We start from the raw sequence: 14992 nt of genomic DNA on the forward strand, positions 1-14992 counted from the left end.
TAAGGGACCACCAGCTCACATTCCCATCCTACAATGAAGAGGGAAAAGTGCTGCAGCCTGAAGGTCTCCCTGCAACAAATAGTGCCTGGTCCATGTGATGAGACTGCCTGACTGTGAACAACACGCAAGGGATAGAAGGAGGCAGGAAACTGTAAAAGGATAAAATTGAAATGAAATTGTAAAATGCAGGAGCCACTGTGTTACAGATCAGAGAGGGGATGGTTACTTGTTGCTAAATTCAACACTCACTTTCTGATCCTATTCCAGTCCTAATGTCCAGGATATCTTATCAGGAGAAAGCTGCTGCATAATGGAGGGCTTTCAGGCAAAGCCAATACAAACGCTGAGGGGCCAACACTACTGGGAGATTAAACGAGCTAAATATTTATAGCTTGGCTGAATGACAACCAACTGGAGATCTGATGTAAATACCAAGGAGAGAAAAAAACATTTTAAGGTGGCTTTGAGGGCAGGATTGAATCAATCTGTAATGAAGGGAAACTTTAGGCAAGGTTCTTTTTTCCACTCCATCTCCTGTGCAAGAGAGGGAGTCAAGGAGCCAGCAAAATACACGAAGGATGCCTTGTAATCAGGGCTCCCAAATGGCTTTGTGTTCCTATGGGCAGCGGGTGGGTGGCTGGTTTTGGTGGACTACCCAAGGACAGCTAATCCTAGGCCATGCTCTTGTGGTTTCTGCAGGTACAGACTCTGGGCAGATGCCTGTGCAGAAATGTTTGGAGGTCTTGATATCTGCGCTGTCAAAGCTGTCCACAGCAAAGATGGAAAAGACTATATCATTGAGGTGAGAGCATGGGCAACCTGAATTGAGTCTCCTTTGGGAAGTGTAGCTGCAAGCACTCTGCACATAGTTTAAAAGAGGAAAATAAATGGTGAGAGTGTAGCAAAAGGTTTACAAGCAACAGGAGCAACTTGATTGAACAAAAAAATAAAGGTGTATTTTCTAAAATATTTTGCCCACACAGCATTCACTGCAGTAAGAGGCCATGCCATCAAGACAAAGCACCACAAAGTTACTATGGGTAATGTGTACTACAGCATTTTGCATTCAGGGCTGGACAGACTGTGGCTCTGAGAGCTAAAGTTCAATGTGCTCCTTCCCAGGCCAGGAGGCAGTAATGGAAGTGGGGTAAATGTCACACTCAGATCATCCTAACAGGGCAGAGAAAGAAAAGCTGGAGAGAAAATCAAAGTGGAAGCTGAAGAGATGCCCTGGAGGAGATACAATCCAGCAAGTAAGCAAGTGCCTCTGTCAGTGTGTGACTTGAGGAGACACAACATCTGACCTGCTGTAAACTCCACCAACACAGGCCAGCTGAGGAAGACGAGCAGAGCCAGCCTATTGGCTTGGTGCAGGGGTGCTGACACACTGGAAAGCTATGTGTGGGAGAGCAGTCCCACCCGCTGAGGGCTGGGATGCTGATGAGAACCACATGAGCCCTCCAGTGACTGTGCATTCCTGCATTATGTATCTGCTCTCCCCAGGGAGGGGAGCAGTGACCTGTCAAAGGCCATGTGATAGAAGTGTGCTGCCAGCAACCAAACGCTGGCAAGCCTCTGTCTTTTCCTGAATTGATGGGGCCAGGGCTAATGGGTCTGCTCCTGTATGCAATTCATCAGCACCTAGAGGAGCATCCCCTAGAGCAGACTGTTTCCCTGCTGTGCACTTTTAAATCTTTATGCCCCTGCAGCTGGGAAAGAAAGAGCAAGAAAGCAGAGGCAACTGTAGGGACATTTGGATTATGTCCACACATAGTTAGACGTGATATGTGGTTTTCTTATCCCTGCATATATTCTTGCACATAAGCCTATGTACGTGCACATATGGCTATCTCTGGGTTTAAAGATTATATGCCTCTGTCTGGGTATGCCTCTGGGTTTCACATCTGCCACTGTGTGTGACTGACTGGTGAAAAGCACATCCGTACCCTAACAGCCATCATTGGCTTGCACACACAGAAATGCACACCCATGCTCCTTTCTCTGTGACCAAGGCAAGCAGCAATGCATCTGATATGACATAAATCAGAAGAAACACAATATAGTTTCAGATGGGTCATGCTGAATTATCCCAGTGGAGAACCTGATTGAGCAGGCCTGGTATACCAACATCTAGCAGGCATTCAGATGCCAGGCTGATGGAAAAGAGTAAAGTAGTGCAATATAAGGAGCACAACAAAGCCAGACAGGCACCTTTTTATGCAGATCTGAGGGAGATGTTGACGAGTAATTAATTGCCTCCAGCCAACTTCCTGGGGTACTTTTCTTGGTCTGAAACTGATCCCTTGTTTTGCTTTTTTTTTTTCCTTTTGATAGTGAGAGAAAAAAGTTGACAGAGTGACAGTTGTATTTTCTTGGTAAAAAGAAACAGTGTGCTGTGACATTTTACAAGAAAGCACGTTTAAATGGGCTGAATAAACAAGGAATTTGCACAATGCAATTGCAGGCAGTAATTAATTTTCACAGTGCAAAGTAGTTCTTCAGGAAAAATTCACAGAGGTAGTGATGGGCAGTTCTATAAGCTGAGATTTATCACAGTGGTTTGTTGCAAACAAAATCAGATTAAGACAGATGAGCTATCAACAGCACAAGAGTAATCTTGCACACATGGTATTTGCTCTTACTTGAACTTCACCTTCTTTTCTTTTCCCATGACAAACAGCAGTATCTGTTATGTTTCTTAGGACACTTGTGTACCATCTTCATCACTCATGTTGAAACAGATTGTGAATTTAACAGTAAATTTTGGTGATACTTTTTTGCTCTGCTTTAAAGAACTTTATCACTTTGAGGGAATATTCAACATAAGTAGTAAGCCCTCAATCAGAATTCCTCAAAATAATGCAAATTCTCTACTGGTGCCAGGAGCTCAGCAACATGTGTGGTTTAATAACCTCCCCTCTCCCTCTATTTTTTTTTTTTTTTAATCTAATACATTTCCACATCTCTGCTAAGATGAAAAATATGAAGCAAGCAGTAGGCAAGCAAAATGGTCCATGTGATTTATTCTTCCTCCTGGAAGAATAAGATAAGCCCTGACTGCATACAGCTAAGATATGTTACTAGACATACTCATCGCACCACTGCTCATCCCTTCAGCAGTGCCTGTCATTTGTTTTGATATGTCCAATCATCAATTTCCTTCCTTCCTTCCTTCCTTCCTTCCTTCCTTCCTTCCTTCCTTCCTTCCTTCCTTCCTTCCTATCCATCCATCCATCCATCCAGTGTGAAAAAACAAGCCCAGGCTTCAGCATCAGATATGTCCAGAGGGAGAACCAGGATGGTCTCTTCCTGAGCCTGCCTGGGCACTTTTCCTTCACCCCACATACACCTTCTCAGGTAACAGCAGCTGCACCAGGAGCAGTCACTGACCTTGGGCAGCTACAAAGGCTGCATCCATATGTGCTGACATCTTCTTACCTTGCCCAGGTGTTCTGTGATCACCTGGAAAGGGATGAGTCCAATCTGTCTGTAATTCACATATTCCTCTCAGCCAATTGATTGATTCAGTGTCAGCATTTGTATCTGCCCAGTTCCAGACCAATCCACCCTTCCTGCAGGACAGGCAAGGTGACCACTCGTTATCCTTTTCAGTGGCAACCAGCTGTGTCATTTCACCCACAGAAATCACTGCCATTTTCAAATACCTTCCCCTGTGAATGTGATTGTTCACTCCTGTATTTGCTGTCTCCCACACCTCACATTCCCCTGCCAGATACTACACATCAGGACAGCAGATAGCCTCATCCCAGGTGCACCTTCACTGGCTCAGGTGGAACCTGCTGCAGGGTTCACTTCTCCAGGGTTCACTCCCCCTGGTGCCTTTGGTTTATAAAGCACCATCTTCCTCTTCAGCCACTGCAGCCATAGAAAAGGAAAAAGCAGTCCCTGAAATAGGGAAATCAGCTCTGGGGTTCTCAGCACAGCAGAAAAATAGACCTGTTGGAGCAGATTCACAGGAGGGTCATGAAGATGATTAAAGTGCTGGAGCACCTCTCCTATGAAGACAGCTCCCAAAAGAGCTGTGGTTGTTCAGCCTGGAGAAGAGAAGGATCTGGGCAGATCTTATAGCACCTTCCAGTATGTAAAGGGAACCCTTAAGAAAGGGACAAGTCTTTTAGCAGGGCCTGTTGCAACAGGACAGATGATAATGATTTTACACTAAAAGAGGGTAGATTCCAGTTGCAGATAAGGAAGAAATTTTTTACAGTGTGGATAGTGGTGGATGCCCCATCTGTGGAGACATTCAAGGTCAGGTTGGATGGGGCTCGAGAGGAACCTGATCTAGTTGAAGATGTCTCTGCTCTTAGCAGGGGTATTGGACTGGGGGCCTTTAAAGGTTCCTTCCAGCCCAAACCATTCTACGAGCCTGTGAAAAGCGGGGCTCGCGGTGTTTTGAGCGGAGCCGTGTCCGGGTGACTCCCAGCGGGTCGGGAGCCGGGAGCGCCGCTCGCCTGGCTCTCGGCAGGGTAAGGGCATCATCTAGTGGCCACACGGGCCCCTCGCACCGTGCGGGGACACGGGAGACCGCTTTTTTCTCGGGACTGTAATTGCCACATTTCCTTTTAAGATAGGAGGAGGAGAGGAGGGAAATCTGCGCAGGAACCTGCTGGAGGGCCCCCAGGAGCCCTGGCCAGTGAGACCCAGACGGGAATTGGCCACTCCCTGGCACTGTTAGGAAGCATCACGTTCCTCACCTCATTTCTCAACCACAGAACAGCTAAGTGGATAGTGGAAGGAAAAGTCACCTTGTGTATTTTGCCAAACACTGACATACAATTTTCCAATCTTCTTCTTTTGCCCCCTGAGCCAAGCAGACCATGGATATAAAGACACTTTTCACGTGTATCGTAGCTGAAACTTTCTAGGTAGGTTCTCTAGTGTTCATAGAAAACACCTATAGAAATTAAGCAAAACCATTATTCTGCAAGAAAATAGCAGAATCCAAACTCAGTGAATTCACCTCACTGATTTCCTCTACTTTAAATCTAAAAAAAGAGGGTACAAAATTTTCCATTTCCCTCCAAGAGTGTACTCTTGCAGCCTTGCCAGGGTGGAGTGCACTTCTGATTGTTATCTGAGCGTGAGTCAGTGCCTTTCTTGAGCAATTCAACCTTCAACTTTGCATTTCCAGGGATTTTAATGTTTGCTTTAAAAATAAAAGCAAAATAAAATAAACTCTTCCAACCCTGATATTTTGGTACTATTATATTTACTCCAGCTGAATCTTAACTTCATCAGAGTACAGTTCTTCCTGTGGGATTTAGTAATGTTTGCAAAACACTTGATTTATGATGAACTGTTGAAAATTATGTTCAGGGCTGCTATACAGCTGGGGGTCTGCTGAGCTTTCAGTATTATTGTTGTGAGGCCATTTCTTACCTCAAAGACCCTTTGACAGTTTTCCTTCCCCCATCCCCACAGTCTTGTTTCCCAGTTTTCCCCAGTAGATTTGTAGAACTTGCTTGGGAAGCAGTTGTATCACAGCATTATCAAGAAGACAAGCAGAGATCAAGTTTATTTTCCTGTGCTTGGTGACATCCTATTCATTATACATCTGTGGTGTTTATTTTCCCTCTCAGGATGCAGTGCTTTGTGTTCATTAATCCCAAATGTTTCCTGGTTTCCTCCATCCCTGTTGCTCTCATCTCCTCAGGCTTCAGTACATATTGTTTCTCTTCTCCTGCAGCCCTTTAAGTTACACTGTCATCCCCAAATACTGGGGGACAATGCTAGAGAGACCTTATCCATCAGAGGCATCTCCTCAGGACATGTGAAGGAGAAAATTTGTATTAAGTTGATTTAGAAAGCTTCCAGACACCATAAGTCTTGGCTTGGCTCCATTGTGAAGGGAAGGAAGATGGAGAGCTGGGGGATGTACATTTCCAAAAAGACCTAAGCAAAATCCCACACCTGGAAAAGTCAAGAGTGTTTCAGCACAAGGAGAGTGGTAACTATAGATATTGGTGAGGATGGGGAGACACAAAACAGGTTCATGTAAGAGGTAATTTGAAACAGGCACGTACCAGCGGGACACCACCTTACTAACTGTTGTTTTTGCCTCCTGTGGCAGGTGATGGACAGCTCAATGCCCCTGATTGGGGAGCACATAGAAGAGGACAGACAACTTATAGCTGATCTGGTTGTTTCCAAAATGACGCAGCTTGTCGTCACTGCTGGATCTACACCATCACCGCTGAGGCCTTGGGTATGAGTGAATAGAGACCTTGTGACCAAGTTATTTCCCTGAACTTCTTTCTTTCTCTCTCTTTGCTGAATGTGTCAGGCAGTCAGATATCTCAGAGAGTTGAACAGTCCCATATGGGAGTGTATTGGACTGACTGACTCCTGCTCTTCCAAAGGAGACTCTCACAGGCTCTCTAAAGTGGGTGCCCCTAAGGAACACATCTCTCTCCTTCACTCTCCTTTCAGATAAATATGACATCACACCAGTAGCATGTCCATGCACCAGACATTCAGACTTGCTAAATTCATTGATTCACATTGAAGACAGGCACTTTTAGAGGTACTTCTAATACCCAGTTTCATTTCCATCTAACACCATCCCTCAGGATAGGTTTCATTCTGCTTTTCACATCCCTGTTCTGCTTTCAAGAGCAAAAAGTGGCAATCTTCAGACGGCCTGTTCCATTCCTTACTGCAGTTTCCTCAGAGGTGTCCTTTGCCACCTTCATCAGGGGAGGCTTTACTAAAGCTGAACTCATGTGAGAATCTGTTACTTTTGCATTTAAACTGACCCCTTAGTTCTTCTCAAGTACATCCATTTTGAGTATCAAATACATTTAATTTTACTCCCACATTTCCCAGGGGCAGTTCTATATAAATGAAACACCCCAGAACATAACCTGACTATCCAGGTGTACTTGCTACACTTCCTTCAGTATCTATCCAAGTGTGAAAGTTTGAGGACAACAAGTTTGTACAACAGTAGAGACAAGAGAGCAAAAAGCCTGAGGGACAAAACTGATTGCAACATACTGGTACAATTTTCATTTCCACTTGAAACAAAAAAAATGGGAGAAGGCACTTTATGGTGCTCTGCCTTTATTATATGGCAGTCCACTTCTGCTAAACAAGGTCCCAGCATGAAGGGTATTTGGGGTAACTGCAAGTTTAAGCTAGAGTGAAGCAGTAAACATTTAATAGACATTGAAAATGCTTTGAGGCAGGGAAAGGGGTACTGAAGAGACAGAATTTACAAAGTGGAATCAAGAACTACCGTTTGAAAAGCCAAGATATAACATGTATGAACTAAAAGCAAAGGGGCAAGCCAACAGAAACTGAGAACATGGACAGATGCATCTGTTTTCCATGTCCCTAATATACTGGTACAGGACTGGATTGGATTACAGCAGACCTAAATTAAGGCCAAAATAAGAACAAAACGAATCTTGAAGGGATGGGGTGTCAAAGAGAAGAGTCAAATAAGAAAAGAGTTTTCATCGGGAATAAAACCTAGAAACACCTGTATATATAATCAAGAAAATTAAACCCACAAACAGGTTAAGTAGAGTGTTTTACTATAGAGGAAGATCTTGGTGCCACAAACATCAAAAAAATTGTATGTGCTACATTACTAACATAGTGTTATAACAGTTAGAAGTGTCCAGAGAGAAATAATTAAATATGAGGCTAGTGAGATGCAGAACTAGAGCTATGAATGAAGATTTCCACAGAAGGAATACAAAGAGCAATTCTAAATATAAAGACAGAAGAACTGAATACATAGAAATATGAATACCTAAATGTATCATTGGACCTCTCTATACTAGTCTCTGGGTTGAGAAAAACTGAGAAATTATGAAACTGAGTGCACAAAATTGACAGAGAAGGAAAAGTAACAAGTCACAACAATGTGAGACTTCAGCTATCAAGAAGCAAGTTCAAATATCACAGTGGGACAGCAATTCAGAGGGAGGTAAAAACACCTTGACTTTGCCATAAGAAATGTCCAGGTACAGATTCAGATAGTGAGTGTGTACCATTAGATTTAATGTCCAAGGGACAAATGTGCTATCAAAAAGTAAGAGTATGACAAAAGCAAAATTAATCAACTCCCTGCAGTAAAATTGTATAGATGCTATTTGAGAGAACACTGTTTTCCAGAATGCATATATATATTTCTGACCTGCTCATGAACCAAGAATGAGAGAAATAAATTCGTATAATTAAATGACAAAAAGGACATTCAAGACAAACGGGGGAAAAACAATTTCACATTTGGAAATCTGACATTTAAGAAATCCTTTATGTGGCATCATACAGTAATAAAAGAAAATGTAAATAGGACGGAAATTAATTTTGATAGAGGAAAGAATGAAACAAGTTCTTTGAGTTCATCAGAAAATGGAACCCTACCAAGCAATTGGTGGGCTCTGGATCACCCAAAGTTAAGGGAGGAAAAGAAGAGTTCCAGGTCTGGAACTGTCATGTTCCCAGTCACAACAGGGACAATGTTGTGGCTCTAGTAAATGTTACTGCTAAAAGTGGGGAACTTCTTTACTTCATTATAGTTTTTCCTGATCAGAATGTCACAGAAAAGAACAAAAACATTTATTAAATCAGTGATGACTGATATTTTTAAAAAATTATTAAAGCACCCAATTCTATATGACCACATCCAATGAAATTAATTTGGAAAGTGACTAAGCTGCCAAAAAACTGTGCAATATCATTAGAAATAGTTACTGCTTCAGAGGACTGGTGTACAATGAATACAAAATAAGTGGTTTGAAACCTGTAAGAGTAATGTAGAAAAATTTAGACAAATAAATCATAGACTATGAATTATCTCAAATAATAGTTTAAAGAAGAATACAGAAGAATAAATAAATCAGCAGAAACCACAGCTAAGGGCATTTACCATGTGATTTTTTTGTGAAGAAGAAAAAATGTCCCATTCCTTTCAATTCTTTTCCTTTAATTTCTTTGGGAATTCTTTCATGAAGTGGTAGAAAGCAGGCAATCAGTCAGAATTATGTAGCTCATCAAGAAGGCTTAGGCAAGGAAACAGACAAGCTATAAAAGAAAGCATGGAGGGTAAAGTTTTAGAAAGCATAAAAGGTAAAGTTTCATTGTGTAGCAGAAGCTAACCTCAGATACAGATGTTAGAGATTTTAATTCTTGTGAACAGTTAGCAGAGGGGATATTTCAAGGATACTGTGCCTGCCCTGTTGATAAATAGGTTGATAAGGATAATAGGTTAATAGGATAAGATGATAATGACAAGTTTGCTTTCAGCATGAAACCCAGTTTCATGTCTACACTGTGGTTCTGTCCTCACCTCTCCGACCCACCACCAGACTTTCCCTCCACTGTTTCTCTTCCAAAGGCAGAAGACCTTGAGCTGGCCCTCACCCCTTCATCTCTCAGCCTCAAAAACCTGTTTTGCCTTTATCTCTCAGATGCCTTGGTTGACTGTAGGGAGAGGCTGTAGAGGTGAATATGAGATCTAATTCCTTTTCTTTGCCTGATCTAATCAAGACATTTCACAGCATTAGAACAGTTAATTTCCATCAACACCGAGGCAAGGTTTAGTTTTCAAGCTATGTAGGGCTAGAAGCCTGGAATGGAAAACTCCCAGATTTGCCTTCCCTGTCCATTTGCAAGTCCCAGATAAACAGTACAAAAGATGGGCTGGCAACTTCATCACATTTATGTTAGTCAGTTGAAACTAATTTCAATGCTTCCAACTATGAAACAGTTCTTCCCATTTCCAGAATCACTTAGCTCATTCTCCTGACCTTTCAGGAGCCTTGAAGACCCTTTTATCATGATGTTCTGCATGTAAATAATCCAGCATGTACCAGCCTGTCTCAAACTTCCTCAGTTTTCATAAACAATTTTATGCAACAGGCTTACTCAGACTTTTGTTAACTTTGGACCAGCCCTTTGTGCAGCAGCTCTGCATTGCTTAATCTGTTTATTACAGTATCTGTCAAAAAGACTAAACAGCAAGAGAGAAGAAAGAGCAGATGGCACCAAATTATTTGCGTTAGTCAGGACCAGGGATGGCAGTGAAGAACATCTGACAGAGCTATGTATGTTCAGTCACCACAACAGCAAATGGAACTCCATATGGAAGACTGGAGGGTAAACTAAGTTGGGGGTAGAGAGAGGGGAGAGCATAAACAATGTGCAGAACTTTCAAGTGGCACCAGCCATTCCCTTGAGAAATACTATGTCGCATTCCGGCTAATGAAAACCATTGCTCAGCCTATGGTTGTGTTGACAAGGGAAAAGCAGGAAATTAGGATGCAGGAAAAATGAACTGGCAATGTATACAGAGAACCCAGATATTGCTTCATCTGGAAAAATGTAAGCAGACCCATCTCTGGCATCTGCAGGAGAAATTACAAAGCTGGGAAAGAGAAGTTGGTGATGAAAACAATTAGGGGCTTGGAAATATTCCCATGGAGGGACTGGAGGGATTCTAAAGTCTCTTGGCTTTAGAAAGGAGGTGAATGAGAGAGAGAGCAGCTAAAGTTTGCAAAATAATGAATGGCCTAGTATGGGCAGGTTGTGAGAACTAGTCTCAAAACTCAGAACAAAACAACAGAGATAAGAAATGGGAAAGACAGTGAGGCTGAAAGTTGAGCAAGACTCAAAGGGTCTGGCTATAAATATCAAAACAAAATATCTGAAACTGTTGCAAAGATTTTATGGAGCAGATAATAAGCTTCATGTTTCAGGGCTGAAGCTGGCTTATGCTTCTTAGCAATCAAGAAGAGAACCCTTAGGGTACAGAGATGATTACTCCATAGACATTTCCATGGTTCATCCCTCCTTCCTTCAGAACATCTGGTGCTGGCAACTGTCCAAAATGGGAGATGGGACTAAGAGAACCCCTCGGGACAGATACATTTGGTAATTCCTGATTGCCTAAAAACATTCTAAATTGTAACTTCATTGTTATTCCCTGTGAGCAAACAACTTCCATGCTCTTTCTTTACTCACCTCTCCATTTTAGTGCCATGAGATTTTACCAGCCAGATGCTGCATGTGTGAGTGTGTATTTAAGGAACACTTCATGACTCTACAGTTCCTGTATTACCTCAGGGCTTCTCTTTGGGGACTCTGTATTAACTGGACTGGCTTTTTTCCCCTCTAGCCTCCACAAGCTCAGCCTGTGTCAATGAAATCTCAGACTGGACCTCTGCTTGGACAACTGTCACAACCACGGCCTCCTCCACAAGGTACAGTTCTCTGATTCCTATTGACAGTGATGACTCTGAGTCCTATCAGTTTGCCTTCTAAATAAAAGGTTATCAGGATAAAGGTTTCACTCGTTTTCCAATTCACTGCCAAGCAGGCAGCAAATTCAATGTACCATTAAAGCAAATACAGTCACATTCCACAGCAGGTCCGAGAGTGGGATGAAAATTTGATATAGATGCAGTTGATACCATTGGCTCAGCAAAACAAGGCCACTTGAACTGACACTGGAGCAGGATTCTGGGCACAGAATATATTGTGTTTGCACAAATATGTGCAGTTACAAGTGTTAAGAAGTGATGGGAAGATGCTAGTGTTGTCAGGCTCGGAACAGACATCAATGTTGCAATGCCAGGATCCTTGATCCATCTATTCAGGAGTTCCCATGTCAGCCAGCGCACACCCCCAGCTCTTCCTGACAGCAGGAGCAGGTTTGACTTACGTGCCTTAGTCAGAACAACAGGTTTGGTTTATTGTCCTGATGTACACTGAGGTGATAAAGCACAGGCCCGTGGGTAGACAGATCTCACTAACCCCTCAATTCACTTAACTGATTAGTCCCTCCTTTTTGCCACTTTCCCTTCCTTTCTCCATTTCAACCTTCTATCAAATTAACACCCTCCTCTAATTATCTTTTCCGCATTGGTCACAATTTTACTGCATCCAAAATTGAGCATTTCTGATACCAAACACACATATGCAATCTTGGCATTCCATACTATGACTGATATGAGCTGTTGCCTTGCAGGATACTACCCCATCTGTCTCCAGCACTCCCCTTCAATTCTCTGTAAGATTTTATCTCGTGTAACTCCCCTGACCACCTGTAAAATCCAGCCAGCTCTCACAACACTATCTGCAACTTTTGTCAGGTTTTCACAGAGTTGGTTCTCCAGTCTCCCTTCCTTCCCCAGGCAGGAAGTTCTCACCAAGGATAAGAAACATCAGATACATGAAGGGCAAGGCAGCTTGAAGTGACTCCCTTTGGGGAGAGTGGAAAGATTTCTTTAGTGCTGAAGAAGGCAGAGAAATGGACAACACTAGAGAGGAGGGCATGACACCAATTTTAGGCCTGTAAGAGAGGATGTGCTTATTCTTCTCCATGAGGCTACTCCGAAGAGTCTCTCCTCTTAGCAAAACCCATCCATCCATAGAAATGTTCTGTGCCTGTTGCCCACCACATGCATTTCCTCACGTTTATGTCTACGTGTCCCTTCCAGGTGGGCCACGCCAGCCACAAGGATCTCAGCCTCCACGGACAAACGCGCCCCCACAGCAGCGGCTGTCTCCTCAAGGACAGCAGCCCCAGAGTCCCCAGTCCACCTCCCCTCAGCAAAGGTCACCTGGATCTCCACAGCAAGTCCGATCAGCAGCTGGCTCCTCTCCAGTGCAGGCCTCCAAGGCCGGCGCGTTCCCTCCACAGCAGCCCAGGCCTCCTGCGCAAGGACGGGCTCCCAGCCAGCCCAGCCCCACAGAAACGTCCAAGCAGCAAACCACCCCACACCCACACCTGAAGTAAGTCTCTGACAAACTCCTACTCTCTGTAGATATTAGAATAAGGCTGTCCAAAAAGTACCCTGAGCTGGCACGAAGAATGTATCGCCTGTTGTCAGGCAGTAGTCCCCAGGGACAAAGGCCTGCACAACTGTGACTTCAGAGGTAAATGTGAATCCCTCAGCGTAACAGCGCACCAGTGATCTCTTGTCAGGAGGAACAGCTTGTACTTGACATCACTAAGATTTCACACTCTTCCTCTTGATCTTGTGCTCATTGTTAATCCTGTGCTCTATCCCGGCCACATCAATACAGCCACTGCCTTCCCAGAAGGGTGTATGATCCTCACAGGCTGCAAACAGCGCAAGATTGGAGAGAAAGTTCAACAGGAATTATTCCTTCACTATTTCCTAAGTGCAGGAGCCACAAGGGTTCTTTTTGCATTTGGTAGCAAAAAGGCAGGTGAGACAGGGGGAAGTGGCCCTATTCATGTATATAAAATTCCAGAGGGTGACTGTATGGGGAAGTATTCTTCTGGAGCTGAGCACACCGTTGAATTATCTTTGGATCTTCAGTAGCACCTTTTGCTGTCACCCTTTGTGGAGCATATCTAGCTGGCACCATGGCAGGAAGACTGACCAAAATGAAGTCTGATGCTGACTAGAAGTTAACACAAGCAAATTGGTATGAACAGGCCAGAACAAAATATGGGCTAGGAATAAGAAGACAGTTTCTGAGAAGCAGAGGAGTGTTGTTCTAGGACAGGCTTTCAGTGATGATGTTTACATTAGCACGGCAAACTAAAAGAAGTGTACTTAAGGATCAAAATGTTGGTGCCAAGGATGCAGACACCACACTATACATATTTCAGGTACTTTTTCCAGTCTGGTTTTGTGCTGGATACCAATTACTGATCAGAAGAAACTAAGCATGGTTTAGCAGTGAAAATTTGGACATTTACTTCACAAGCACAGTCCTGATTTGAACTTAACCTCTAGCAGATATATAGCCAGAAGGAGCTGGAGTGCCAACCCAAGTGGTCAACTCAAAGACCTGCATTAGAGAGTTGGCAGTCAGAGCAGACAGGCCAAGGAAGGCAGGAAACAGCACACATTGCAGGGGATCTGAACACCAACTTACCCAACCTCTGGTGCTCTCACAGCTGAAAGGCCAAGTACATCATTCCTGGTAAGGCTGATGAGAGACAGGTGACTGCTAATATTAATCCGTTCTTCTGTATTAGTAGTGAAATTACTTAAGGGTTTCTCACAACAGCCCCACCAAATGGCAACTGCATACTTCTAGCCAGATGTTTTCATCAACACTTACTAGTTTGGACTGAGCCCTTGCCCATGCCCTATTCTGTCTCACCTCCCCCATTCCTGGACATCTTAGCACATCGATATTTTCCGTGCCAAGCTCTCTGTTTATCCTTGCATTTGTCTGTGTGGTGAAACACAAAGCATGAGTAACCAGCTTTGAATTCCCACCTTCTCCTGCTGAGACTGAACTCTGTTTTCCCTTTCAGCAAATCGCAGTCCCTGACAAACAGCTTCAGCATATCTGAGTCATCTCAGCGAGGAAATGCCACTGAAGATGAAGCAAAAGCTGAGACCATCCGCAACCTGAGGAAATCATTTGCTAGCCTGTTTTCTGATTAACAGTCCTGCAGCTGGATCTGTGCTTTTGTCAGCTCTCACTCTACATTATGTCATACCTGATGTCATCCTGGAATACACTCAGTGAACCCAGCGATTTACAACTAACACCTGGGTAAAGGGAATTTAGAAAACTATAGTTGTTTTAATACAAAGAAAATATTCAAATAACAGTCTGAAAAGTGACTGTATAAAAGTGTCACTATTTCATTGGATTTTGTGCATAATCAGAATCACATCTGTTCAAATGACTGAGTCGTAAAGCAAATTTTACTCTTGCTAACCCCTGTGGAGTCAACACAGTTATGACAGTGCAAACTGGGTTTTACTTTGACTTGTATACAGTCAATACAATTGTTAACTTCCAATTACTGAATTCTTGTTAAGTTCAAGCTAAAAAAAAATTAGACTTCTTTCAGAAACACATGTGCAAAGGCAGAGTCAAGACTAAGTATCCATGGACCGACAAAGTAAGCATGCTTGAGCATCCAGCGAACTGTGGAATTTCATTAGAGCAACTTCATAAAAGGTCACTTTTCAGGTCACTTTTACATTCAAGATAAATACAGTACCAGGCATCAGTAAAC

General features: G+C 43.2%; 1 protein-coding gene across 1 annotated transcript in view; it reads left to right on the plus strand.

The window, feature by feature from the left end:
* Positions 1 to 14975, plus strand: part of LOC130264840 (synapsin-3-like) — a 32463-nt gene extending 17488 nt beyond the window's left edge. The window contains exons 4-8 of the mRNA XM_056513395.1: positions 700 to 802; positions 6092 to 6226; positions 11150 to 11234; positions 12474 to 12768; positions 14276 to 14975. Coding sequence (XP_056369370.1) covers positions 700 to 802; positions 6092 to 6226; positions 11150 to 11234; positions 12474 to 12768; positions 14276 to 14408 — 751 coding nt within the window. The 3' untranslated portion in view covers positions 14409 to 14975. The remainder of the gene's footprint in view (positions 1 to 699; positions 803 to 6091; positions 6227 to 11149; positions 11235 to 12473; positions 12769 to 14275) is intronic.
* The last annotated feature ends 17 nt before the right edge of the window (positions 14976 to 14992 follow it).

The sequence above is a fragment of the Oenanthe melanoleuca genome, chromosome 1A (assembly GCF_029582105.1).
Source record: "Oenanthe melanoleuca isolate GR-GAL-2019-014 chromosome 1A, OMel1.0, whole genome shotgun sequence".
In the NCBI taxonomy this organism is placed as follows: Eukaryota; Metazoa; Chordata; class Aves; order Passeriformes; family Muscicapidae; genus Oenanthe; species Oenanthe melanoleuca.